The 25,278-nt window shown below is 55.5% G+C and overlaps 5 protein-coding genes across 5 annotated transcripts; 4 read left to right on the top strand and 1 right to left on the bottom strand.

Annotated features, from left to right (window-relative positions):
- The first annotated feature begins 1,037 nt into the window (after positions 1-1,037).
- CDEST_10457 (Putative major facilitator superfamily, MFS transporter superfamily) lies at positions 1,038-3,808 on the top strand. The gene is made up of 5 exons (XM_062926615.1): positions 1,038-1,968; positions 2,049-2,740; positions 2,826-3,115; positions 3,182-3,279; positions 3,351-3,808. The coding sequence occupies exons 1-5, from the start codon at positions 1,775-1,777 to the stop codon at positions 3,565-3,567; spliced, it is 1,491 nt and encodes a 496-aa protein (XP_062782666.1). The 5' UTR covers positions 1,038-1,774; the 3' UTR covers positions 3,568-3,808.
- Positions 3,809-4,227: 419 nt separating this feature from the next.
- Positions 4,228-4,455, top strand: CDEST_10456 (uncharacterized protein; the record flags this gene model as incomplete). The annotated part of the gene is made up of 1 exon (XM_062926614.1): positions 4,228-4,455. The coding sequence occupies one exon, from the start codon at positions 4,228-4,230 to the stop codon at positions 4,453-4,455; it is 228 nt and encodes a 75-aa protein (XP_062782665.1).
- An 8-nt stretch (positions 4,456-4,463) lies between these two features.
- Positions 4,464-4,985, top strand: CDEST_10455 (uncharacterized protein; the record flags this gene model as incomplete). Its single annotated transcript, XM_062926613.1, has 1 exon — positions 4,464-4,985. The coding sequence occupies one exon, from the start codon at positions 4,464-4,466 to the stop codon at positions 4,983-4,985; it is 522 nt and encodes a 173-aa protein (XP_062782664.1).
- Positions 4,986-14,502: 9,517 nt separating this feature from the next.
- CDEST_10454 (Putative Gti1/Pac2 family protein) lies at positions 14,503-17,454 on the bottom strand. The gene has a single exon (XM_062926612.1). It carries the CDS (start codon positions 16,465-16,467, stop codon positions 14,962-14,964), a length of 1,506 nt encoding a protein of 501 aa, XP_062782663.1. The 5' UTR covers positions 16,468-17,454; the 3' UTR covers positions 14,503-14,961.
- Positions 17,455-17,839: 385 nt separating this feature from the next.
- Positions 17,840-19,903, top strand: CDEST_10453 (uncharacterized protein). Its single transcript, XM_062926611.1, has 2 exons — positions 17,840-18,955; positions 19,061-19,903. Exons 1-2 carry the CDS (start codon positions 18,703-18,705, stop codon positions 19,312-19,314), a joined length of 507 nt encoding a protein of 168 aa, XP_062782662.1. The 5' UTR covers positions 17,840-18,702; the 3' UTR covers positions 19,315-19,903.
- The last annotated feature ends 5,375 nt before the right edge of the window (positions 19,904-25,278 follow it).

Raw genomic sequence — 25,278 nt, 5'->3', positions numbered from 1 at the left:
GCATGCATTGGTGTGTTGATGCTGCTTCAACGAATCTATTGATGGCCAAAGGAGTATTCAAACATGTGGTTGAACCGTCCAAGGGGGGAGCCGATGGTCCCATTGCTTTTCTTCTTCTTCTTTTTTTTGGTGGGGTGAGACGGGAGCAATGACCGAGACCACGAAGCACGGGCGATGACGGGACCATCGGTTCGTCCCAGGTTGATCGAGGCTTCCTGGTCATCGGGGCTGGCAGCTTGAGTAGAACACGAGTAGGAAAACACAGTAAATCTGTGGTGCCGTTGCAAAGCATCTCCAACTGTCACTGGGGAAGACCGTCATCAATCCTGTAAGGCACGGTCACTGGCGATCACACGCACACGCACACACACACAGCCGTCTTAACTCTGCATGACTACACAGTGATTGATTGACCCAGATGGCGAAGCGTCCGAAGGGAGCAGAGGTAAAACAAGCACTTCCAGGCGTCCGGTAGACGGAGAAGGGGGGGCGCGGGAGACCGTTCTCACGGCGTCATCAAGGCTGAAGAGTGCTTGGGACATCTGCCTGCACTCGATGTGTCCCGGCTATGATCCGCAGCAGGGTCCCTCTCTCCATGCTTAGAAACTCGCCTCCTTTGGTCAGCAGTTAATAACAGTCATGCCGTGTCGGCGTACTGTTGCTCCGATTAAGAAACCCCCCCCCCCCCTCCCTATCGGTGATAACTCGACCAAGAAATGTCCAGATACCAGCCACGACCGAGACTTGGTGCAACATGACTGCTCGATGTCCGACTTATTATTGCTGTTGGAGGGGACGATGGGGGAAACTTGCTGACGGATCTCCGCGCCCGCCCGGGCGGTGGCACCATGTCGGGTATCTCCTACGACGCGGGCGAATTGGAATGCAACGGCGGCTCCTTTGCCCTGCTGTTTTGGCAATAGCCGCAGCTCCGAATCGTTCCAGACCTCTTGGAAGACCTTATCTCGTTGACTCTGTATCTGTACCGAGTACTCTGTATGCTTTCTGAAGAAAAAATCCCGCGGCCGTGGGGGGAGGAGTTTGTCTCGTCTCCCCTTTGCTTATGACTCGTCCGGGTATAGCCTCTTTCTCTTTCTTCACCAAAAAGACAAAGACTCTTGTTTGTGTCTCTTTGTCGCATCAACTCAATTCGTAGAGGCTCAACTTCAACTCAAAACCTCTCATTGCCCGTACATCCGTCCTATCTCTCGACGATCCAAGGCTCGTCCTGACTCGCTCATTGGCAAGCTACGGCCATTATCGGCCAAAATCCACAACTTCTAGCCAACAACCATCGTGCCATTTTACCGTCTCTGCTTGCTTGCTCGACCCCGCCGACGTAAGAATTGGAGGGAGAGTGGAAAACTCTTATCGTCGCGCGCAAACCCGCATGGTGGTGTAGTACCTGCACAACACATCCCATCACCCCGCCCATCGCGTGTCTCAACCCACCACGACGACCCCCGTTACGATCGTCTGACGATCGTCGAGTGGAAATTCAAGGGTGCCTTTTTAACTGCCGGCCGATGTCAGTTTGTTGCAGCAACTCCTGAGTTTGTATCAGCAAAGTTATCCTTGCCTGCGCTCTCCTGTGCGCTCACGTGCGCCACCTACTCTCAGAAGGCGCCTGTGCTACTTCGTGACACAGAGATCTCATAAACACTGCTCATTCTCATTACACGCCACACCATCTCCACACAGGCTTCATTCACCCAGGGACGTCACAGACCTCACAACAGGCTACCCACCGCATCACACGGCCAGCCCCGGCGCAATGGACGCCCCCCAGAAGGACAGGCTCGATGTAGCCGGCACCGGCCTCTATCCCGGTGCCGGCTCTTCGGACATCGACGCCCGGGACCCGGACCTCGTCGACGCCGCCGCCGCCGAGAAGAAGATTGTCCGGAAGCTAGACATGCACATCATCCCGCTCGTGATGCTCCTCTACCTGTTTAGTTTCCTCGACCGGTGAGTTTCTCTCTCCCTCTCTGTGCATCTCGGACAAAAAAAAAAGCCAGTCCCTTCTTCATCTAACACACATGCCTCAGCGTCAACATTGGCAACGCGCGTCTCTACAACCTCGAGCGCGACCTCGACATGCACGGCAATCAGTTCCAGGTGGCCGTGTCGATCCTCTTCGTCACCTACATCATCTTCGAGGTGCCGTCCAACCTCGTGCTCAAGCTCTTCACGCCGCGCCGCTGGATCGCCTTCATCACCGTCTCGTGGGGCGTCATCGCCACCCTCACCGGCCTCGTCCACTCGTACGGCGCGCTACTCGCCTGCCGCCTCCTCCTCGGCGCCGTCGAGGCCGGCCTCTTCCCGGGTCTCAACGTCTACCTGACCTTCTTCTACAGCAAGCACGAGCTCGCCCTGCGCGTCGGCTACCTCTTCGTCAGCGCCGCCATCGCCGGCGGCCTCGGCGGCCTGCTGGCCTACGCCATCGGCCACATGGACGGCGTCGAGGGCCTCAGCGGATGGAGGTGGATCATGATCGTAGAAGGGCTGCCGACCGTCGTGCTCGGCGTCATCACCTACTTTGCGCTGCCCAACGACGCGGCGACGGCCTACTTCCTAACGGACGACGAGAAGGCCGTCATGGCGAGGCGGAGGGCGCGCGAGTACGGCAACACGAGCAGCGCGCAGGAGTTTAGCCGCGACGACATGTTCAAGGCCTTTATGGACTGGAAGGTCTGGGTGTTTAGCATCGCGCAGTTTGGCGCCGACACGATGCTTTATGGTCGGTCTCCGAGTCTCTCCCGAGTCTCTCCCGAGTCCTTTGAGGGCGACTTCCATGGCCATTGAGTTGCTAACGACGCCGACAGGCTTCTCGACGTTCCTCCCGACCATCATCAACGGCCTCGGCACGTGGACGGTCGCGCAGGTGCAGCTGCTGACGGTGCCGTGCTACTTCCTAGGCGCCGTTGTGTACATGTCCATGGCCTTCCTCTCGGACCGCATGCAGCGGCGCGGCCTGTTCTGCGTCATCTTCGGCAGCATCAGCGTCATCGGCTACGGCGTGCTCATCTCGCCGTCGTCCAACGGGGTGCATTACTTCGGCTGCTTCCTCGTGGCCGCGGGGCTGTACGTCGTCGTCGGGCTGCCGTTGGCATGGGTGAGTCTTGACTGGATGCCTCCCTTGTATGGCTCGTTGACGAACTGACGACGTGTTTTGACGCAGCTGCCCAACAACTCCCCGAGATACGGCAAGCGGACGACGGCCAGCGGCATGCAGCTGACCATCGGCAACTGCTCCGGTGTCATGTCGTCTTTCATCTAGTGAGTCCATCCATCCTTTGGGGTCTCTTGATTTCCCCTTCCAGATGATGAAGACTGACAACAGAACACAGCCAAGCCGTCGATAAGCCCAGGTACATCCGGGGCCACGCGGTGACTCTGAGCATGGTCGGCATGGCCACGTGCCTGTACGGCTTCCTGTGGTTCTGGTACTGGCGAGAGAACAAGCAGCGCGAGGCCGGCCGCGTCCAGAGCAAGTACGCCGACCTCTCGGACGACGAACTGGCCGAACTGGGGGACGAGAGTCCACGCTATCGTTACACAATTTGAGGCGAAGGCTTGGGGGTTTGCAGGTTTCGAGATGGGGAAGGATGTTCCAAGAGGATAATGTCGGAAGCACATTGTGATGGATGATGGATGTGGAGAACGGGAGGTAGCACGTCTTGCTAATGAGATACCCTTTTAGAGAACGCGTCACGTTTGTACGTTCATTTTAGCGAATGCAGCTATGTAAGACGATAGACCTGTTTGCCTAGTGGGAGGTCATATAAGTCGAGAGCCTCGTCAGTCCAAATTACGATCACGAAGCGTGTCCAGCGCTGAATGTATGAGTACCCGCCGCGTTTGTTGCAGAAAGAGACACGAAGTATAAGCTCCTGGAAATTCAAGACCAAAAGACTCTGAGGAGCGTCTGGTGTCAGAGTCGAGCCGTATGACGCCAAAGTCGAGAAGTATGAAACCAGGGCTGAGTACCATGACAACTCCAACTGAGCGGGATACACCGCCGTGAACGGAACCAACTCGACTTGTGTCTCGGTTAGTTTTCCCCAGTGTTTCCCCAAGTGTTATCTCCTGCTCAAACATATAAGTACTCGACAGTACTCTGGTGCGAGGAAGATCACCACTACCTACGACGTACAATGTTCTTTTCTAACAAAAGTACTCACCCAGCTCGGTGAAGTCCTTTGTCAGGGCAGATACCTGGCCCTCATGCCCGGCCTACCCACAATTACTCCCGCAAGCTCGACTCTAGCAACCGTTCATCTCATTCTCGGGGACTCTCCCTGTGATGATCTCGACCGAGTTCACAGCCAGGCAATGGGATGTACCGCGGCTAACCACGACAACGCCGCCGAGGACCTTGTCCACGAAACCACAAAGGACATCGACCAGATGATACAGCAAGCGGCGCAGAGCATGCCGCCGACTGGTAGCTGATCCCACCAATGAGGCAGAAGACCAGAACCGCCGCCTCAAAAGGCCGGCTCGGTGCTCGAAGACGTCTTCCTCCTCATCATCCTCCAAACCACACACTTCAACCTCCTCGTCCTCCTCCACCTGGCGCACATGCTGCGCCCAACCGGAACCAAGCAGTGCAAGTGCAGAACCCTCGCTGCGTGAACGCAGCCCGCGAGCTCCTGTGCCGCTACATCAGGTTCCGGTGCGCGAACCACATCGCCTTCTGCTGTCGGGGCGTCAACTTCTCTGCCTTCACAGCGTCCCTGGGCCTGCTCCCCGCCCACGTCGGGAGGTGGGACCACGGCGCCAACGACGACGACGCGGGCTTCCTCGTCCACCAGCGGCCGAGCGAACATGCTCTGGTCGACGAGGCCTTCGACTTCCTGATGGAAAGAATGGATGGGATGGAAGCGGATGGTCCCGGCGGCGGTGATTTGCAGCTAGAGGGTGCTCTCGGGCATCGAGGCGGACGATGCTGCTCGAGTGGAAATCCGGCAAGTTCGTGCTGATCCGCGCGCGCGTTGTCTGCAATTGAGGGCTCCGTCGCTAGGTACCGTCTGGAACACCACAAATGGCATCTCGTCGGCCATGGTGCTCGCGCTGGCTTGCGGTATCATCTCGGTCGTTGGCGGGCAACGGAACGCCCCCCCCGTAACTAGACTCGGGGACGTCTATCACTATTCAAGCCGGTCATGGGAAAGACCTAATATGGAAATCCTTATGGACTCTTACGAGACAACTACGATGTTGCTTTGGCGGCGATATCACAGCCTGGAGACTGCGGGGCCGCGATGGCGTGCCCTTTCAGCAGTTTTTTTTGGATAAGAGCGAGGAGACGCAAGTGGACGCAAACATTTTTTTCTTTCTTCTCTAGCGTATGATAATCACCTTCCCCTGAAGGCATCGGCCACAGTTTGCCTTTCCTGAAGTTTTACCCGTCTCCTGCGCAGGCCTATACTTATACCTGCTCGGGAGAAACGTCGTCACACAGAAGCCGTAATGGCGATGGCCACAGATGACGGAACAGATTTTGCGTCACTCAATACGTGGCTCAGACAGTCCAAGCACACCAGACCGCCTCATGAGTGACCAGAAGGCATGTTTTGGTCTTAGTAGAGAAGTCCAAGTTGGAGCAACTTGGTTCTCGCCCATCTCCTTAAGCGGCTGAAGCTCTGAAACGAGAACTCTGGTTCTCATTTTGAATGCTCCGGCCATGGAAGTTGACACTCAAAGTCTGTCCGCATTCACAACAACATATGGACTTTTGGGCGTCAGTTTGCTGTCGCTTCAATCGATGGATTGATGGGGCGTTCGGCCTCACGATCGACCGCAGTGTCACCACGACATGTGTCTTTACAAGCATCAGTACTCTGTCAGGAGCACAAGGGCCCTTGGCCTCCAGCTAGTTTCGGGATGCAACGTTCTCTTGAGGAATGTCCGTCGTGCTTTCCAACTCCTCTCAGGAGGGAACAACAGTTGTTAAAGTCAGGAAGATCGTGTTTGTAATACCGGCCAGAACCTATCGGCATACAAGTACTATCTCCCTCGCCGCTTCACTGGTTTCAACCATAGCCATACTGTTTGTTGCGGCTGCATGTCCACATGAAGCGAGTGTTGATGGCATTCCGGCTTCAGGGGGGGACTTCAGTACTTACACCCAAGCTGGTAGATCACCATTGACCACCGAATCAACCTGGCTGTCTCACCGGCTTCAGTGCCAGCGCAGGGAGAGAGAGAGAAAGCATCGCTTGTGTCGTCGTTGTCGCCGTACTCTAGCATGATCCTGGATGGCCATCGGATGGACGCCCAGTGAGGAGCATGCCACCGGACCCCTTTCCCGATAGCCTATCCCGATAGCCTGTCCCGAAAGAGAGAACGAAATCGGGGAGGCAAAGGGTGGTGCCGTAGCTTCGCGGTCCAAAGTTAGTCTCGGTGATATGAACTTTACTTTCATAGTAATTACTCGGCGAGTCAAACTTGGTAGGGGGCGGTGCCGTACGCTGACTCTTTTAGACTTCCTTCATGCCCTTCGGTACGGAATTTTGTATCATACGGCCTCGAGAGATTGGGTTGGTACGTCAACACCATTTCACCAGCATCTTCCTATCACAGAGGGAGCGATCTTCACTACACTACACGGCGCGTCCGCTGGGCTAAACATACCGTATCGTCTCAAGAGCCCGCCAAGGCAAAGCATTCGTTTGATCTGCGTGCGACAGCTCGCCAACTCCTGCTCCCTCTTGTGTCGCAGGAATCTATGCTTATAATTATCTCAGAGGCTGGACCTGGATGTCGGTCTCCCTCATTGAGACGCCTGACTGTTGAGTACTTCTTCGAGACGCCGTGCTTTCGGGATGCCGGAGCCCTCCCTAAGTTGACTCTGGTCACTTCTGGGGCGCCCTCGAGAATCTCCAGACCACGCCGCTTGGCAACAGAGCCGGATGACTAGGACGACATGGGCCAAGGTGCGCCACGGTGCAGACCTGTGGATCTGCCCTTTTTGTGTTGTGAAGGGCGTGTGTGAGTTTGCGGCCGCCTAGGTACTGGCGCCTTGCTTCTTCGCGCGGTAGCCTTTCCAGCAAAGCGTAATATTCCCCGGCAAGGCTTAAGATTCCCAAGTCGTTGCCCAAAAATGGTTCAATGGGCGAGAGGATAACTTTGACTTCAAGATCGGGTTTTGCTACCGAAGTTGCCACAACGTTAACATGTTGCCCCTGTTTGCCCCTGTTTGCCACTTTTTCTCTTTGTATTCTTTTTCTTCTTCTCGGTTTTACGATGTACACGCGCTTTGAGAAGTCAACTCCAGGGTGTGCCAGCTTTAAAGCTTGCAGATGCATGGCGAGATTAATACCCCTTCCGAGACGAAAATCGGGATTCGAGCGCTTCATCTCGGTCAAACATTTGCACAACCAATCCCCCATCAGAGACCCCGGCAGCAGGGTGTAGGGGACATTTCGAAGAGTTCAGGACTAGAGTACGACGGAGGTCAGAAGAACTGCAGTACAGGGAGATGGGGAATTACCCGACAGAGTTCTAACCTTCGCCTCTCAGCAGCTTGAGCAACTACATCGTAATGTACGGTTTCATCAATTCAAGCATACTCACAGCTGGGCATTCCCCTGCTGCGGTACGCCTTGCAACCGGGACACAGATACCTTTTTTGGATACAATCAGACGCGGTTGCGACCTCGCCAAGAGCCGCCCACGTACAGGATCAAGAGCAGAAACGCTGTCGTCCGTTCGTGTTCGAAGCGATAACGAGGCCAATGGGGAGTGGGCATGTCCATCTCGAAAGTCGGACCGCCGGTGCTTGGCTCGCTCGGAGGCCCCGTGATGATGATGCCGGGAGGCCCCCAAACAAAGCTTCGATGAGTCGGGCGTCAAAGCCGAGAAGAACAAAAAACACAAAAAGGCCACTGATCAGAAAGCGTTCATACGGCATTTCCGGATCGAGCGTCCTCCATTCTTGCAAAAGTGTGTGCTGAGTACACACGTCCCTCCTCCTCGCTCTCGTACCATCGAATTTCTAAACACCTTAATTCTTAACCTTGAACGCAAGCAGCCGCTCGTAAAGTGACAAATTGATTGATGACGAGCCCTGCCAGTGTAAAGGTAGAGCTTAACCTTGAGGGGCGGACTTAGAGTCTAAACTGTGGGAAGCCCAATTCCCTCTTCTTTTTCATGCCTGTTCTTGGGTAAGATTTCAGGCTACGAGAAAGCTTACTCCGATGCTTTTTTCCGCTCGCTATCGTAGCGAGACCGGTGCCGTACTTTCTTTTGGCGAGGATTTGGACGAAAAGAAAAAACTCTGAATACGGTTGGTTACTCGAATAAGGTATTGGTTCACGCAACTGTAATTTCGACCCGCTCACAAGCTTAGGACGGCCGGTCATCAAGATTAGCCTCAAAAAGTCTCGACACCACCATCTTCGGCACGCTCGCGCCGACAATCCCTCCTCAGGAAAGCATGTCTCTGGACGATGAGTCTGTGCCGACCAACGGTCGTCTCAGGAAAGGTCCCCGCGATCCATCCCATCTTGGTAAACGTATCCTCGCCTCCGAATGATGCAAGATGCCATCCCTGCGGTATTGTACATGTACAGGACTCTCTGATAATGCAAATCTTTTGCCTTTCTCAACCCCTTCGAAAGCCTAACTGTAGGAAAATTGTAAAATCCCAAGGATCTTGAGTTCCTTGACGGCTCAGCAAGCGGCTACGGCTTAACTCTTACTTACATCTCTCCGCCAGGAGACCCATACACGAGCTGTCTCGCCTAGACATGCCCTCTATAATTAGCTTTCCTCGAGATCCCCGTCCCCCGCGTGGTAGGGATGGACCTCGCGAGTGCATGCCGCTTGGACAACCTATGCGGCACTCGGGAGAATTATGAGACAGAAATAAAGATGTGCTCTCTTCAAAAAACAAAATTAAAAAATAAGCTGGGATGCCATCCCAGCACAACCAGTCGAAGCACGAACCAGACCAAAGCCCGACTCTCCCTCTCCCTCTCGGTGATGTGCGCCCGTGGTCCAGTAGTGGGTGGGGCGTGGACATAGAACAAACCTGTCCATCGTCGGACATCTCGGGGCCACCAAAGCAAAAACTACTGACACGTACATATATCTCGGAGGTGTGAACGGGGGAGAATCCCGAAAAGGCAAGCAGGCTTGATTAAATCACGGTTTTCATTGTTTTACTTTATATGAACGCTGAGTTTCTCGACTCGTCCCAAACCATAGGTCGACAGGAGGCCCCCTACGGTACGGTACGGTACGTCTTTGGTTGTCGTCCTCGAGGGCCGGAACCGATGGCAGTCCCTGCCTGACCCGGCTCGACGCGCGTACGCAAATGCGCAGCAAGGCGAAGATGGGGTGACGAGTCCGGCGCCGGTTCTGGAGTCATGACCGAGCCATCTCTGGCCCTCCCCGCCCCCACCCGCCCGTACGAGCCCGGCGCCGGCCCCGTATCCGTCCCGCCGCTCCGAAGGGTCCCCCCCCCACTCGCCTCTTCGCCTCTTCGCCTCCTCGACCTTGTGTAACCGGCCTTTGGTAGACCAAATATTGTCTCGGGCCGTTTCCCTTACTGTTTCTGTTGCAAGACCGCGGAGCCGCTTACTTGATTTGGCTCGAGGGGTTGGATGAGACGTGTTCCCACTTGAAGAAGCATGGTAAAAAGGGCCGGAAAAGCCGGAAAAGTGGCCCTGCTTCCCAGCATCTCATCCCCCTTTTTTTTTGTTCTCTTTTATTAGTCCAGCCAAGTAGCCAAGGGACTTGATTCGACCAGGTCATGAACCGAGGGAGATGAGGAAACCCTCCCAGACCGAGGTGTGAGATTCATGGTGTAGATTAGAATCGTTTAATCTCCTGCCGCAAGGGGCACTTCCTCCAGCCCACGTGGGCTTGATTAACCAGTTTGACCCCCAAGGATGGGGACTGAGGCAGTGCCGCGCCTCGTAATCCATTGCAGTCCGCTTCATTTCGACCTGTGACCGGATCCTTGGCCTCTGGGCATAACCTCGCCAGTTGCCATGCCAAGGATCAAAGGCGCGAACATCGCAAAGGGTTGCAGTTGGGTGTAAAAATATGCCCTCTCGCCGGCCGATCAAATATCTCCCTCTCGACCTCGTCTAGACAGGGACTCGAAACAACCTTCGATGCTAACCTACCCCATCAACACCCCCCTTCACACGGTCAGTCAGAACCACCCCACCCCGGCAAGGCTTGCTCTGTTTCCTGCCCTTGTCCCCTCGTCGAGTCACCTCGGAATAAAAAAACCGATACCGACAAGATCTCTCTGTCGTCCGCGCTTCTTTAGCGGAGCCCGGAGTCGCGAACGGCGGCTTGTCTTGATGGCGCGATGGTCAGTCGGTTTGTGCCTCCCCATCGCCACAGCTCAGACGGCTCCGTCTAAATTGCGTGTCCCGTCCTATAACGATTCCGCTTGGAATGCGACGCCCACGCCTGTGCTTCCATACTTTCCATATCTTGACGGTCAATATCTTGTCCAACTTGCCGAAGAGCCAAGGGGTCAAGTTGTACATGGTAATGGTGAAAGGAGAGCCCCGATTAGGGAACGGGGGGCCGATCCCGACGACATATGGAACGGGGGAAGTTCCGTACTCTGTAAGGAGTCGTCGATCGGATTTCTCCCCCAAGCGGCAATCATTACGGGGCCCAAAACTGTCACTGCTAGACTTTTCACGGCGACGACGAGCGGAAAGCATCGACTGGTCAGGCTCGGTCGTCAAACGGACGAAACCGTAAACCTTACCTTGGCGTCCAACCCTCTCGGCGTATGACAGGATAGCAGTCCTTACGTATGTGGTAGTTTTAGTGCTGGTCATCGCACAGGACTTATCCCATCGGCATTGTAGGTGACGAAGCTTTCTTTGGCCGTCAGAACCCACCGATGGGAAGAAGAAAAGAAGAAGGGATCACGGTGAAAACGGCATAATCCCACCAAAAAAAGGTTCAGACATGTTTTAATTTTTAATTTTGTAAAAAGGGCCTCCTTAACTCCCCGTCACACATGGCGAGCAGCTCCTCGCGAGTCGCCGGCCATCGTCGCCAAGCCCGTTCAACTCTTCCAACCCTGCGCCTACCGGTCTGCCAAGACTCGCTGTCAGCGCTCCCGGCAAGTTTAACCACCGGCGGTTCGTCAAAGCCTGCCTCGTTTGCGTTTTAGGTAGTCCCGTATTCGCCAAGAGGGCGGCCGTGCAATCAGTGTGTGGCTTTGCTGTGAAGGGAAGTAAGCAAGAAAATGCCCGCTTGCTACTACATGTTTATGACAAGGGTTGCAAGGACGGGGGCGATTGCAAGGGAGGAACAAGGTCGTCGGGTTTAGGGACACGGGGAGGGAGGGGAGGGCGGCGCATGAGAAGATTTGGCGAGAGCGCCGTTGCGTGTCACGCCCACAACTCACCAAACGAACGCCCAGGCGGGGGAGAGAGTTGTGAGTTGTATGAGAGAGATGGATAAGGATTGAACCGACTATTACTAACACCGCTGTGGTTGCAGACAAAAGAGTTTCCTGTAGGTTAGCTAGACTGTGCAGCCACACTCAACTCAGCATTATCTCTATCTGTCTTCTCACAAACCTACTCTGTTTGCTTTCCAGACATACAAATATCACCAGTCTAATCTGACAAGGGCAAGGCTAGCCAGGCCAAGCTTGCGCAATGCATGACCCACAGGCAAAACCTACTGTACAGCAACTGGAGTACTTGTAGAGTCCATGTTGGCTAACGCACCCTGCTTCGTCCTCCTCCCCCTTGCCAGATATGACCTCGCGCCGCTCGACTCGGCCGTCTTTACTTGCACGTCGCCAGACTTTGGCCTCCGTGTGTGTCCCTTTCTTGCGTCCGGCTTCTGGTTCCCGAGATGAAAACGGTGCGCGGCTCGCACTGGACCCCCATCGGCTATCCTTTCTGGTCCAGTCATCCGTTATACCCATAAGCACCCACCCCCCTCAGGCGCCGTCATCCGTTTGGGGGAGGCAACGGCACACCTCGCCGTGACATCTGATCCATCCGACGGACAGACGTTCGACGGACCAGCCCAAGCGTGTACAGACATGACTGTTGTCTGGTCCGGCTCTTCCAACGCTCTAGAAGGGGGACAGGGGAGGTCATAGCCGTCGTATCCAGCTCGGACTTGGATTCGTATGCCAGGCCGCTACGGGTGTGGAAACCGACACCGTGAAGCCAGTTCTCTCGACGCGACCCCAAATGAGATGATCGGCAAAACGGCACCATGTAGACCATAATTAATTGATCAGTCATCACGTCCCCCTCCCCCATCTTCCCGCCTTCCCTTCTAACGTTAGCTGGTCTGGCATGCCGGCGGGGCGGTGCTAAGCTTTCGAGTCCCATCTCGAGTTTATCTCCCACGGATCTCCGTACCGAAGCAGTGATTTGTGTTAATGTCTAACCAACCGAGTCATTTAACGGGCCTATCAGCGTTCAGAAGGGAAGGGGGGGGGGGGGATGAGGGGCTGTAGCGAGAGTCGATTTGGGGTTCAGACTCCTGTACAGACTACACGGCTAACAAGGGATTGTTTGGTGCGTGCGTGCGTGCGTGGCCATATCACGTCAACACGGCACAACATATCCGTGAAGAAGATGAGAGGCAAGTAAGTGGAAAGGAGGCCGAACGCGCAAAAGCCTCCTCCACTGGGATGCCAGTCTTACCGCCCTGGGCCGTTGACTGACACGAGGGGGCGAGAATGGGTCAACAACCAAGAAGATAGATGGGCTGCCAAAGTGAAAACGCACTTTTGTGCAGTAAACACACGCTCACGGCGGCCCAGTCTGTCCATCCATCAGACCAGAACAGACTAGACCATGATCACAGCATCCCTCTCCAAACCATACCATACCATGGTCTGTCGCGCAATGGCGTCGACCTGTCCTCCTCCCCCATTCGACCGCTTTTCTTCAAAAAAAGTTAGCGAGACGGACTTACGAATCGCATCTGGGTTCGGCTATATACTCTATTCGTGTCCATGTCCATGCTGAGATCACCAATTCCACACGACCCGTGAACACACATACATGCACACACACACACACACACACTTCTTAATGCATGGCCCATTCTCCCGGAACTCTTACGCTTAAACGTTGACGTCCACCACTCCGAAACCTGTCATTGTCGATCGATCGGCCAGAGGACCCCCAAAAGCCGAGTGTGTGAAGAAGACGAAACCCGACAGACATACAGGACGAGCGCTCGTCCGTACGTTACGAGTTAAGCTACGTTTCCTCCGCCCAAAAGGTTAACGCCCTCTCTCTCTCTCTCTCTTCCTCTCTCTCTCTCTCTCTCTTCCTGTCGTGATCTCTCCTTGGCTTTTACCCCCTTTGAGACCATTTCCACGTTCCTCCGACCAAATCCCGCTTGCCCTCCGCCTTGATATTTTACATTATACCTTCGAGACGGGCGGCCATCATCATTACTCGTCGGCCGCCCACCGCTCATGCGCACGCAACACGTTACCGAAAAGAAACTCTCGCCCGGGTCCATAAACTCCAGGCCAAAGAAAGATAAGAAGAAAAAAAATTAAGAAAAAAAAGAAGGAAAAACAAAAAAGGGAGCACATACCCATATCCCGTCCAGGAACAGGCAACACACCCGACCCTCCCCCCCCCCCCAGACCCTGTCCGTCCATCCATCCATCCCCCCGCCAGTGTGTCCCAGCCCGTCCGTCACACATCTTTCCCTAACGGAGGGGGGGGCCCGTTTCATCCACGCGTTCTACAGAATACCGGCACTCGATATCGGAAGCTCAGTGCAGCCTCGCCCCTCTCGGTAGGTTCTACTGCCCAAAAATTGGATCACTAACTCGCCCGGTGATTACGCATGTGTCCCCCCGTCCGCTTCCCCTCGGCCACCGAAGAAGCCCAATGACGCCCAAGGTGTCCGAACCCAGGCACCGTCCGAAATCTGTCCACCCCCCTCCCCCCCCCTTTCTCCCCGTTCTACCCAGTAAATACGCCAGTCTGATACGGTTGAGGCTTAATGTGACTTAAAACCTATAGCCAAAAAGTATTCGCGTATATAGAGTTCTCAAAGACCGAGAGAAAGCCCGCTGTAGTAGTAAAGAAAAAGTAAACCCAGTTGTAAAATCAAAATCAAAATCAAAATCAAAAACCCTCTTCTGGCCCTTGCATGCCTAGTTCATTTACTCACTTGTAAACCATGCTTTGATCTTGTCTCTGCCGCAAACCTTGCGACTTGCTGTCTCTGTTCGTCTCCCAGGGAATTAGTTTGCTCCGCGGTTAGTCCGCCTCAGGAAGAAGCAAGGCCCCACAGGATGTATGTCTACCGGTAAGTCTAGCCTCATCTCGTAAACCCTTCCTCGCCCTGTCCTGTCCTGTCCTGTCCTTGTCGTGTGTAGCCCTTCCCCCTCCCCCATTCAATGGGAACCACCCGTTCGAAACGGCTCTGCAACGTTAACCTTCACTCAAACCCATCCCCAGGCGCGTTTGGTTACTCATGCACACAAAAGGGGAGGAACGTGACTTATTGGTTGGAATAAGTGCCACTCTATTTCGCTTCGCCGAAAACCGAACGAGCGGTAGCCAGGGCATCAGTTATTGTAATGCTATGTACTTGTAGTAGTAGTAGTAGTAGTAGAGACGAATAAGAAACAGAAACAAGACAGAAAAGCGTGTAACGATTGTTGTAACTCGGCGGTGACCCCCTCACCACCCCTTTTTGTACCATGATGCAAAAAACTCAAGTCCCATGAGCCCGATACCGTGTGATCTGGTGTGATCCGAATTCCAGTTCCCCAAAAATGGTGGAGGACCCGCCCAAAGTAGCAGGTCTGATGTAATGATCCCCGAACGCCGTGGCGATGCTGAAAAAGAGGATTTTAAGAAAAAAGAGGACATAGATAGATTGTAGACGAGACGAATTCTCTGGCCAGTGTGGCAATGCAATGATTCCGTCTTCCGTCCGACACCCACCCCCCTCTCTCGGACGTTAGATGCAGAACTTGCGGTCTAGGGCCTGTAGCGCCTTGACGTCGTGGCTCATGTTGGCCGGACGATCGATGGGCGGCGGTAGCCCGCTGAGGGCGCCGCCGGTCCGCGGCGAGCTGTTTGCGCTGTTGATGCCGTTGGGGTTCGCGCTGCTGGCCTCCGAGCTGGAGGGGGTCGGGTGCAGCAGCAACGCCGAGAGGCTGGCCTTGTTCGGCATAGGCACGACGCCGTTCGCCTCCGAGTGAGAGCTCCTCGGCGGCGAGACGGACAGGGTGCGGTTGGGCGGGGTATGCGTGAGCGGGTGGCTGGTCGAGGGAGCGCTCGAGACGGCGTTGATGCCGGGCAGCGTGTTGCTGTTGTTGCGAGGGCCCAATCTCGGGTCCATAACGGCCTGGGCAGCCTGCGCGGCCTGGGCCTGCAGGTGGGAGATACGGGGAGACTCCGAGGCACGCGGCTGTTGGATCGACGCGAGACGAGGCGAGTGGTGCTGCGGCTGCTGGACGTGGGCGAGGCGGGGAGACTGGCGTTGGGGTGCGTAGGGTGTCGCCGTCGGCGGCGGCAAAGGTGCCCGGTCATAGGGGGAGAGGTGGTGGGGAGCATGAGTATGGGCATGCGCATGGGCATGAGCATGAGGAGGTGGAGGCGGCGGCGGGTGGGCGTAGTGAGGAGGTTGAGCGGACGGGTGGGAAGGAGGTTGAGGAGGCGGCAGCTGGTGTTGAGGAGGTTGCTGGTGCTGCTGAGGCGGGTAGGGAGAGGTGGTGTAGTGGCTGTAAGGCGGAGTAGCAACGGGTGAGGGAGGCCACGAGTAGCCCTGCTGCTGGGCGTACTGAGGAGGGTAGGCCTGCGGCGGCATGGGCTGTTGGTGATGTTGCTGCTGCTGTTGCTGCTGCTGCTGCTGCTGTTGTGCCATGTAGGGAGTCTGCTGCAGCATCGGTCCTCTCGTCAGGGCGGGCGTGGGGTTGCTCTCGTGCAGGCTCGACTCCGGATACATGCCCTTCATCGGCGTGATGTGTCTGAGCTGGGGGTCGGTGCTGGGTTGTTGGAGCTCCGGCGACCCCGGGTGCGGCCTCGAGTAGTATGAGATGAGGTGGAGGTGCTGGCCGGTCGAGGTGGTGATGCTGAAGGACTGCTTCATGAGGCCGTCGGCCTTGTATCTGTAGCCCTCAGGCTCGCCGTCTTCCTGGTCTTCGTCGCTACCGCGACCCGAGTCGGGCGTCTTGCCGGCGCCGCGTCTGCCGCCTCCAAAGCCGCTGCCTCGCTTGCCCTCCATCTCGCGATATGTCAGGAAGCTCCCCGACACTCTGCTGGCGCTCCATGACTTTCCATCGGTCCACCTCCGCATGCCCGCTTCCCGCTCGTCCCATACAAAGACCGAGCCCGACCGGATAGATTGGCGTTCCTTCTCCGACAGTCTGCGCTGGACGCGAGGCAGAAGGCCGAGTCGGCAGGCCTCGAAAAGCTTGATGGCGTCGGCGGGCGTCCGCACGAATCCGTGGTATGTTTCCATTGTGTAATGATTGGGATCCAAGTGTGATGGAAAAGGAAAAAGAAATATTGGAAGAAGTGAGAAGAGAAAGAAAAGTAGAGGCTGCCCAAGAGAAGAAGATGCCTCTCTCAAGTCGACAAGGTACTGTGTGTTGATGTTGGATGGGAAGGGGGGCGGGAGAGGGAGGAGGAGGATCCTTATAAGAGGAGTGAAGTGAGAGAGTTTGTACCAAAAGTAAGCCTCCGGTGGTCCTCCACTGCGGCCCCACTGAGTGAGTTCAGTTCGTTTGGGGGCACAGGGATGGGTCGAATGAGGAATCGGCACCAGTTGCCCTTAACTCAAAACCTGATCCTAGGCCGGTTTGCGCCCTGTGGGAACGCAGGCGTGATCCGCGGGTGAATAGGACAAGAGAGAAGGAGGGAGAGAAAGATTGGGTTTGAGCCGAGATGGTATGGTTAAACCCCGTGCGACCAGACTGATCTTGTTGCCCGTTCTGGCTGTCACGCCAAGAGATGAATGTCCCAAAAGGCAAGCCAGGGTGAGACGTCTCGTCGGGAAGCTTGAGGCCCCAGCTTTGATCTTCGTTCTCTGCTGCTCTCCGCCGCTTTGGGAGCGTTTGCCGTGAGGTTGAGCCGACGCGTGGGGAGGGGGGTAGAAAGGGCCGACAAACGCTTCTTTTTTAGGAAGAACAAGTTGCGTATGCTGGATGACTCAAAACGGGTGGGCGGGTGTGTGTGGGTTAGCTCCTCAGGTTCTCGGCGAGTGAGGCGCACAACAACGGCAGCGGCGGCGGCGGCGACGAGGACGAGGTTCTGGACGAAGAGATGACGGTGTTTCGCAGGCGGTGATGGATGATGACAGAAGCTTATTCACAATGCAGTAAAACGAGATGGGTTGAGGCGTATCAAGTCGCACGTCAAGCTTCGAAGGGGTGGAGATGGGCAAGTGTGGTGAGTGGGATGTTGTAGGTCGGTGAGAGCTGCTTGTGGCAGGCTTGCGAGACGTGCCAGGTATGGAGTTCAGAGCCGTCAGACCGGGCTGGAGCAGCGCCTGTACCATATATATCCTGATACAACACGCGCAAGCCCACACCAGCAAGTCGCACCCCCCGGCGAGGCCAAGCTTTTCCCGACAGGGGAAGTCTGGGTAAGGGAGGGGGGGCACCAGAGCAAGCCAAGGAGACAGGACAGGGGGAGGGGGGTGTGTGTCGTGAGGGAGGAAGAAGAATCAGAAAAAGGAAGAAGCGAAGGGACCGGGGAGGGGGTGTAGTCAAGGGGGGGGGGGTGGTTCACGAGGGTTGGAGCAGGATGGAGGAGTGCGGCCAAGAGCTGGGAATAAAAGTGACTTTGCGCCTTGCTTGTAAGAATAAATGCAAAAGAAAAAAAGAGGACAAGACGGGCGAGATAGTGGAGGCGACCCGAGTGACGCAGAATTCTGGAATCACCCTGTGGGCTCACTCACACATACTTTCTCCCTCACAGTTCACTCTCGCTCTCACCCTGGCTTCTCACACTCCCTCTCACACTCTTAAACATTATCTATAGTGACTTTCCCTATAACAGTCCCTAGTCACAGTCCTAGAGAAAGGCGCCGCCGTCACAGCCGATCCACTGAAGAAGATGACGGGGGACGGGGTACGCGGGCTAACGGGGGTACGATGGCTCTGCTGGCTCTCCTCGACTATAATTGCCTCTTGGGCCATCCCTGATCAGTGCTTTGAACAGAGGCCGAAAGGGCCGATGGCCGAGAGTCGCACTTTGGGCCGACCATGGGAAAGAGGCGATGTGCATGAATGATGGGAACCACACCGGGCGGCTTGCTTGGGGACTTGGGGGACGACGATCAAGCTGTCCGACATGATGAGGGAGATTGCGTGTGGAAGGCCAGTGTCGGTCGAGCCGAATTCTTAAGCAATTCAACCACGCCGAAGCCTTCACTGGGCTCATTAGACGGCATCGTTTCTCGACAGGCACCGCGAAGCGGCAGCGGTGCATCTGGCCAGTGAGCCCCTCAAAGCGAGCGTCGGCCCCAGGATGATATTCGTAGTGTAGACGCCAGACGGTAGTGTAAACATGGAGGTTACACACTACGGAGTACTCTGTACACTAAACAGCTCGAGGGGTGGAGAGCATAGCAGAGTGTGACGCAGACACGGGAGGAGCCCGTCTGAGGCAGAGAGGCAGACAGGTTGATTACGACGAGATAGATGGTGGAGGGGCCGAGATGGGGGAACAACTGGGGCAGATAGGAGAATGAATGCAGAGTGGTGGGTTGTGGCATTGCGGCTTGAAACAACGGGATACGTACGTACGTACCCCTCCCTCTCTCTCTCTCTCACTCCCTGTCTCTCTCTCTCTCTTTCGCTTTCTCGCCTTTTTCGCTTTCTCGCCTTTTTCGCTCTCCTTAGCGGGTTCGCGATGGGGTCGTCAAGTTTTGCCTGCCGGTGAGGTTCTCTATGGATCCTCAATGGGCCCTGTGGATGCGTCTTGTAATGGCCCCCTCCTCCAAGGTACGTCGATGGTCTTGTGGTATCGGATCGTCGTCTAAAGTGCGGCGTATGGGGGAAGTATTGACACTGTCACACGGGGTGCGTGACTGACGAAGAGCAACCAAGATTGGGACCCGCGGGAGATGAACGACAGGGCCACCGGTCCAAGATTGGCTGCGGCGGCAAAGGAGGTGCCGATTGCGTCTACTTCTTTATGCTTGATTCAGTGCCGGAGGGCGTCGTCTACTGGAGCAGTGAGCACCCGACCGACGGGGGGCCACAACACACACCCGGTCAACGATGAGCTAGGATGTGCCCTTGACTCGGGTCTGCAAAGTACAGTACGCGGATTGGCCGTTGGTGGCCACTGGCCGCGGTAGATGGATGGCAGACAAGCTTTGTTCGTTGGACGGCACCGATCAGGAGGCCGAACGAACGACGGGGGAGCATGCCGCGCAGAGTGACGCTGGGAAATCCCAGAAACTCCTCCACCAACGGTCAGCTCAACCAAAGACAGGTAGGCGCGCGTGTGTGTAGGTGTGTGTGTAGGTGTGTATGTGAGTGTCACAGGCAATGGGAGAAGAAGGATGACGACGCCTATCAGGCGCAGTTCTGACATGGTTGGAAAGGACAGGATGGCCACGGTAGTCTCCCGTAAGTGGGCTGGGACCATGGGCAACGACGGACGAGCGGGAAATTTTAAGGTCAAGGTGAGACTTGGACACGCAGGCTGAGGCGGCTTTGCTTCCCCGTGCGAGACGATGCTGGGCGTACGTGCTTGCGTTGAGCGTCGCGGCCGAGGGATACGGGCTCGGGATGTGGGAGGCGGGTAAACGGATGACTGGTAAGATTGGTAAGATTCTGGCCCAGCCAGGTCCGACACCATGGGGAAACGGGTTCGGGAGGGCGAGAGGGGACGCGGATAGATACAAGAGACTACGTACGTCTTTCGGAAAGCGGGAGGTGGTTGAGGAGAGAGATGATGGCAAGGAACAAGGGAGTGAGGCTTGGTGTGCGTAATGGTTTAACCTCTCTCGGGTAATATCAATAGCATCAATGGTCCTCCTAGGTACCAGAACGGCGGTCGAGTCTTTTCTTCCTTCCCCGTCCCCCCTTCCCTTTTTTGGGGGGTTTTCCCCCCCACCCCGTCGGCCATCTGCTCATGCACCGAGGAGGAATGGAGGAAGACTCGAAGAACGCGGCGTGGACTAGTGATGGTGAGGCGGCTGATGATGACGAGTACGTGGTCGCCGGCCGAGGCTGGTCGAAGAGGGGAGAGCCTAGCCTCCCGTTGGACGATAGCCTCCTCGGATTGATGCCGCAGCCGAAGGGCGGCGGAATGAACAGGTGCACTGACGGAGCGCGGGTGTGGGTGCGGTTATGCGGCAGCGGCAACGGCGACGGAACAGATTGGTTTGACGAAGGAGGAGCTGGAGCTGAAGCTAAACCCTCAGGATTCCCACGGTCCCACGGGAATAAAAGTGAGGAACGCTCCCACTCGAAATTTGGCGTTGACTCGGGCGGCATTAAAGTATCGATTGCCCTGTAGCGTCCAGGCCACACAAGGTTGTCTGGCGTGCCGATGGATCCAGTTGGCGCGTTTGCTATGCCTCAGCTGGGATTCCCTCCACAACGATGCGACTCGGGTGGCTCTCTGTGTCTGTATCTCCGTCTCTTGTTTGTTTGTTTCTAGAGGAAAGGGGGACTCGGCGGTGGGCCGCGCACATGCAAGTGCCGTTGTTGCATTGTCCAAGACTGCGTCCAAGAGAGAGAGAAGGAGAGAGACTGAGAGGGAGTGAGAGTGAGTGAGTGCATGACGACACAGGCTACAGTGGACCGAGAATCGAGACGTCTGCTAGTGCCCAAGGCTCTGGATGGCGAGACAGAGGGCGGCGAACCGGGGGTGCGGAAGACTTGGGACGGAACGGGGAGAAGACGAATTGCAACGGGATGGGGATTACGAGATGCTCTAGGATAGCATCCCGGGTTGCGGTGGGGTGGAGATGAGATGAATGATGGATGATGGATGCACGGCAGAGAGAGGCAGAACGCAAGAAATGTTCGAGTTTTGCTTGACCTGCCTTCCCGTCCTGAAGGGTGTATTCGTTCTCATTCTCGTCTACCAAGATCAAGTCAAGTGTACTCTCGTCACTCCGCAGTTCCCAGCGGCCACACAGGTACCTTTCACCTCTCTCACCTCTTAATTCATTGGTGAACGGAAGGCGCCGTCGTCTCTGGCAGCAACCACAACGGAAGGATGGTCGTAGACGAGAAGGAGCACGCAGACAGGCAATCACTACAGCACACAGGTAGGCAGGTAGGCCAGGTAGGTACGTAGGTAGGTAGGTAGGTAGGTACGTAGGTAGGTAGGTAGGCAGAAGGTACGTACCGCAGCACCCCCCCCCCCCCTTCCTTCCTTCTCGAAAAAGAATTCAAGCTTATTTCGACAGTCGCCGCACCAAGCTTTTTTAGAGTGGAGGCCAATGTATCCAATATCGGTACGTACTTCTTTCGCCGACGGCCGTCACCGTCGTTGGGAAAAGCCCGACCGAGCGAAGGGGGGTGCAGCTGGAATTGCCCGGGCCCGTAAGCCCAACCAGACAAGACCCGGAGAGGCAGAATATACAGAGGCTTTAAGGCAAATGCCGAATGAAAAGCAGAGTTGGAAAAAGAGAAGGGGAAAAAAGAGGCAGGGGAAGAAAAGAGAGAAAAAAAAAAGGAGAAAAGGGCCCGATTACGATGCGCTGCCGAGGCTCTCGTTTCTCCACCCAGAAGAACAAATCGACATTCTTCTTGACAGTGCACCACAGTGAACGGTGATCACACAATTACAGGTATGTAGGCCGGCACAAATGTACCGCTGCCGTGTAGACCAGCGCACAAATGGCGCGCGCAGATACTTGTTCTATGTTCACCCCCCCTGTCCACCACTGCCCCGCCTCATCCAAGCATGCCAAGCCTACACAAGCCCACACTAGCCCGCAAGCCACCGTCAGCTCCGCTAGAGAAGGTGTTTTTTCCCCCCCCTTCTCTTTGGCTTTTCGCTGACTGGACTTGATGTAGACTCTGTTTGATTGTGGATCCCCCCCCCTCTCCCCCTACACCTTTCCCTACAGGTACACGTACGTATACGAATAATTGTGGGCGGGAATTGCATTATTCGTTCCGTCCGTCCCGCGGACTACCGCCGCAAGGAAGATGGAGGCATAGGCAGAGGCAGAGAGGCAGAGAGGCAGAGAGGCAGACGTCACCACTACTGTATTCGAGATCGACCGTCTCCACCAGAAAACAACCCCCCCCCCCTTCCCCCTCCCTCCTCTCTGAGTCTTTTTTTCACCAGTCACCAAGTTGCAGTTATACCCGTACAGCCTGTCGTTTACCAAATACTGTATGCCGCTAACCCATCCGTCACTGCCGTCCGCACCGAACGGCATCCCGAGGCGAGGCGAGGCGTGTGTGAGACCGTGTCCGTCCGACTTGCCGTAGTGCGCGCTGCAAGGAAACCCGTCGTTCCGGAGGGGGCGGCTCCCATAACCCTCAACGCATACTCCAACCCAATACTCAACTAGACGTCGCTGTCCCCGAGATCGCCACCGATTTGTATCTCACGAAATGAGACAAAAGGTAGTTGTTATAACCTACCATCCTCGTATAGGTTCACGTATATACCCTCTGGCATACGGGCCTCCGGCGTGCCAAGCAGCTTCAGGCTCTTGTCTGAAGCGAGGCATACAGGTATATCCTCTCCGTTGAACTATCCCCTCAAACTAAGTAACCAACTGCCCACATGGTCTCTAACCTTGACTAATTATCCTCCGTCTTGTTTGCTTGTCTCGCTCCTGTTGGGGCTTTCCCCCCTTCGCGAGCACAGAGTTTCTGCACGGAGGGAGGGATCGACCCAACTTTGTTTGACAAGCATTCCCTCTCAGCAAAACAATCGACGGACCACAAATGCTGATCAAGACGAAAAGGAAGGAAAAGAAGAAGACCAAAATAAGAAGGTTTCGGTTTTTCGCTAGCAACTGTCACTAACTAAATGAAGTCATGCAAAAAAGGCAGAAAAAGGTTTAAACCTAAACTGGCTCGACGGCTAGGTCCTCTCTCTCTCTCCGTTCCCGACGGAAACCTCACTTTGGCGCCCTGCGTCCGGCCTTGGCGAGGACCGTCGCTTGCCCAAAACAAAAATAAAAATAACAAGGTAGGCTACATAGACGGGCCAAGACCCCGAGAGCCAGCGGTCCGTACAGATACCTCCTACAACTCTAGTCGTGCGAGACTCGTCACCACCATCCAATCCCTACCTGCTCACCTACCTACTGTGGCATTCAGGCTGCGAGTAGATTCAACCCCATCCCTCTTTAGCTTTTCGTTGGCCGTGGTCTTTGCTTGGCTCGCCCCCTTTACGCCGAGAGACACCAACCATCAAGTCTAACTCAGCCACCCTCCCAAGACAAACCCAAGCCAGTACCGTAATTTTCAGGTCAAACCGCCAAGCACCGGTGGGATTTGTAAGTATGAGACCATAGGTGCTCGCACACACGTCCGTCCCTAGAAAAGTATAACCACACCCAAAAGGGGTCGGGGTCTTAAACGGCACAAACTCTCTCCACGGCCAAGCATCGGTTTTATACATTCACTGATCGGCAGGCTTTCTTCCTCCCCCGACGGGCGTAGGCGAGATGACAAGACCCCAGGAACAGTTTAACCACATTATTCGTGAAAGAAGAAAGAATTGCCCCCCGTACCCAATCAAAAAGGCAATCAACTCTCCAGGCCGATCTCCTCATGCGGATGCACTACCCAGTCTCCGTTCAGACACGGAATTAACCATAACCGCAACCAAGCATCGAGAAAGGCCACACCCACCAATGAAGATCCCTGCTCCCCCACTGGTGCCGTTTGCCGTTCGTAGCCAATAACGAAACACATATTTCGTTCTCCCATCAACTCACTACGGGTTGCCATCCAAGCCGATGATGGCCGTCCAGCCGGCCAAGCAGGCAAAGCCTCGTCCGCAGGGATGGTCGAAGGGCTTGGAGAGAGAGAGAGAGAGCGGAGGAGGGAAAGGATTTGAATGGATGGGCTTGGTCATCGCAATCCAATCCAAATTCACGCCAAGCCATCAGGACTGGTTTTAAGTCAAACCAACGTTAATTTAGTGCTTCTTTCAAGGTCGAACCCCGTCCCTTCAGATCTGCATCCCACACACCCCCCTTCCACCCCTCCCCCCCCCTCTTCCGTCTCTCACTTTCTCTGTAATTCTCGTGAAATCACCCGTGGCTGGCCTGAAAACTCCGAGCAGGAAAAACCTTGTGATGCTCCCGAGAGAGGCATTCCGCGACTGTCTCTCTTCGCGACTGTCTCTATTTCAGCGAGAAACTCAAACCCCACCGTGATCACATTGCGAATTATGGCCTCGGCCATCACCGAACAAATTGACGGTCAGAATATGCACTCAGTAAGCCCCCACTCTCCCGCCAGTGTAAAGGCCAAATGGTCCCCACGACGGGCCTCTCCGATTCATGCTCGCACGAGAGACATACATCCATCCATCATGGCCATTCCACGGATCCGCACTAATACTCTGTACACACAAAAAGAAAGAAAAAAGAAAGGTGTCGACTCGGCCACCAAGAAACCAAGGATGCACAAACAAGATCCATCCCACCGTCGCCAAGTCCGGTCCCGTCGCCTTCCCCCCGTCACCGTCGCCGTACGCCCTGCCTACACTAAAAGCCATACCAAAATAGGTGTCATCGAGTCTCGGCGCCCAGCCTCTGGCCCTCCAAGGTTACCTAACAAGATCCCTCAACCATAAACACGCCCCCCCCCCCCCCCTCTACCCTTCAGTCCCTGCTGCCTCTTCACCCCTTCTGCCCATTCGGCCTTAGGAGCAATTAGTGTAAAGAGTTGACGGGAAGGGAAAAACGTGTCCTCTGCATACCCGTTCAATACGATCGTTTTACAGACCGAGTCTATCGGGTGAACTAGCACCCATGCGGAAAGCGAAACGCTATCTGTCCGTCGCCTACTGCTACGTCCAAGCGGATCCCATGCTGGCTCGCTTACTCGCTTACTCGCTCGCTCGCTCTCTCTCCATCTCTCCCTCCCGGGTAGGTTAGCAAAATAAGGTGCTACAGCAGACAGTAACACTGCTGGTGAAGTTGTGTGGGAAAAGGTTGATTTCGCCGATGACTCGGCCCGTTCGTTGGGGCCCATAAAGGTTGAGGGTACCATCGTATAGAGTAGGTTAGCAAAAGGCCCCAAAAAGATCGGGCGAGATACCGCAAAAGCTTTCCCCTCCTTACTGTCTTATCTTCCCGTGCACGCCGTCTGCCCGAGCT

Source organism: Colletotrichum destructivum, chromosome 6 (genome assembly GCF_034447905.1).
Source record: "Colletotrichum destructivum chromosome 6, complete sequence".
Lineage (NCBI taxonomy): Eukaryota > Fungi > Ascomycota > Sordariomycetes > Glomerellales > Glomerellaceae > Colletotrichum > Colletotrichum destructivum.
The sequence above is the reverse complement of the archived record's forward strand: the minus strand, read 5'-3'. Positions and strand labels throughout refer to the sequence as shown.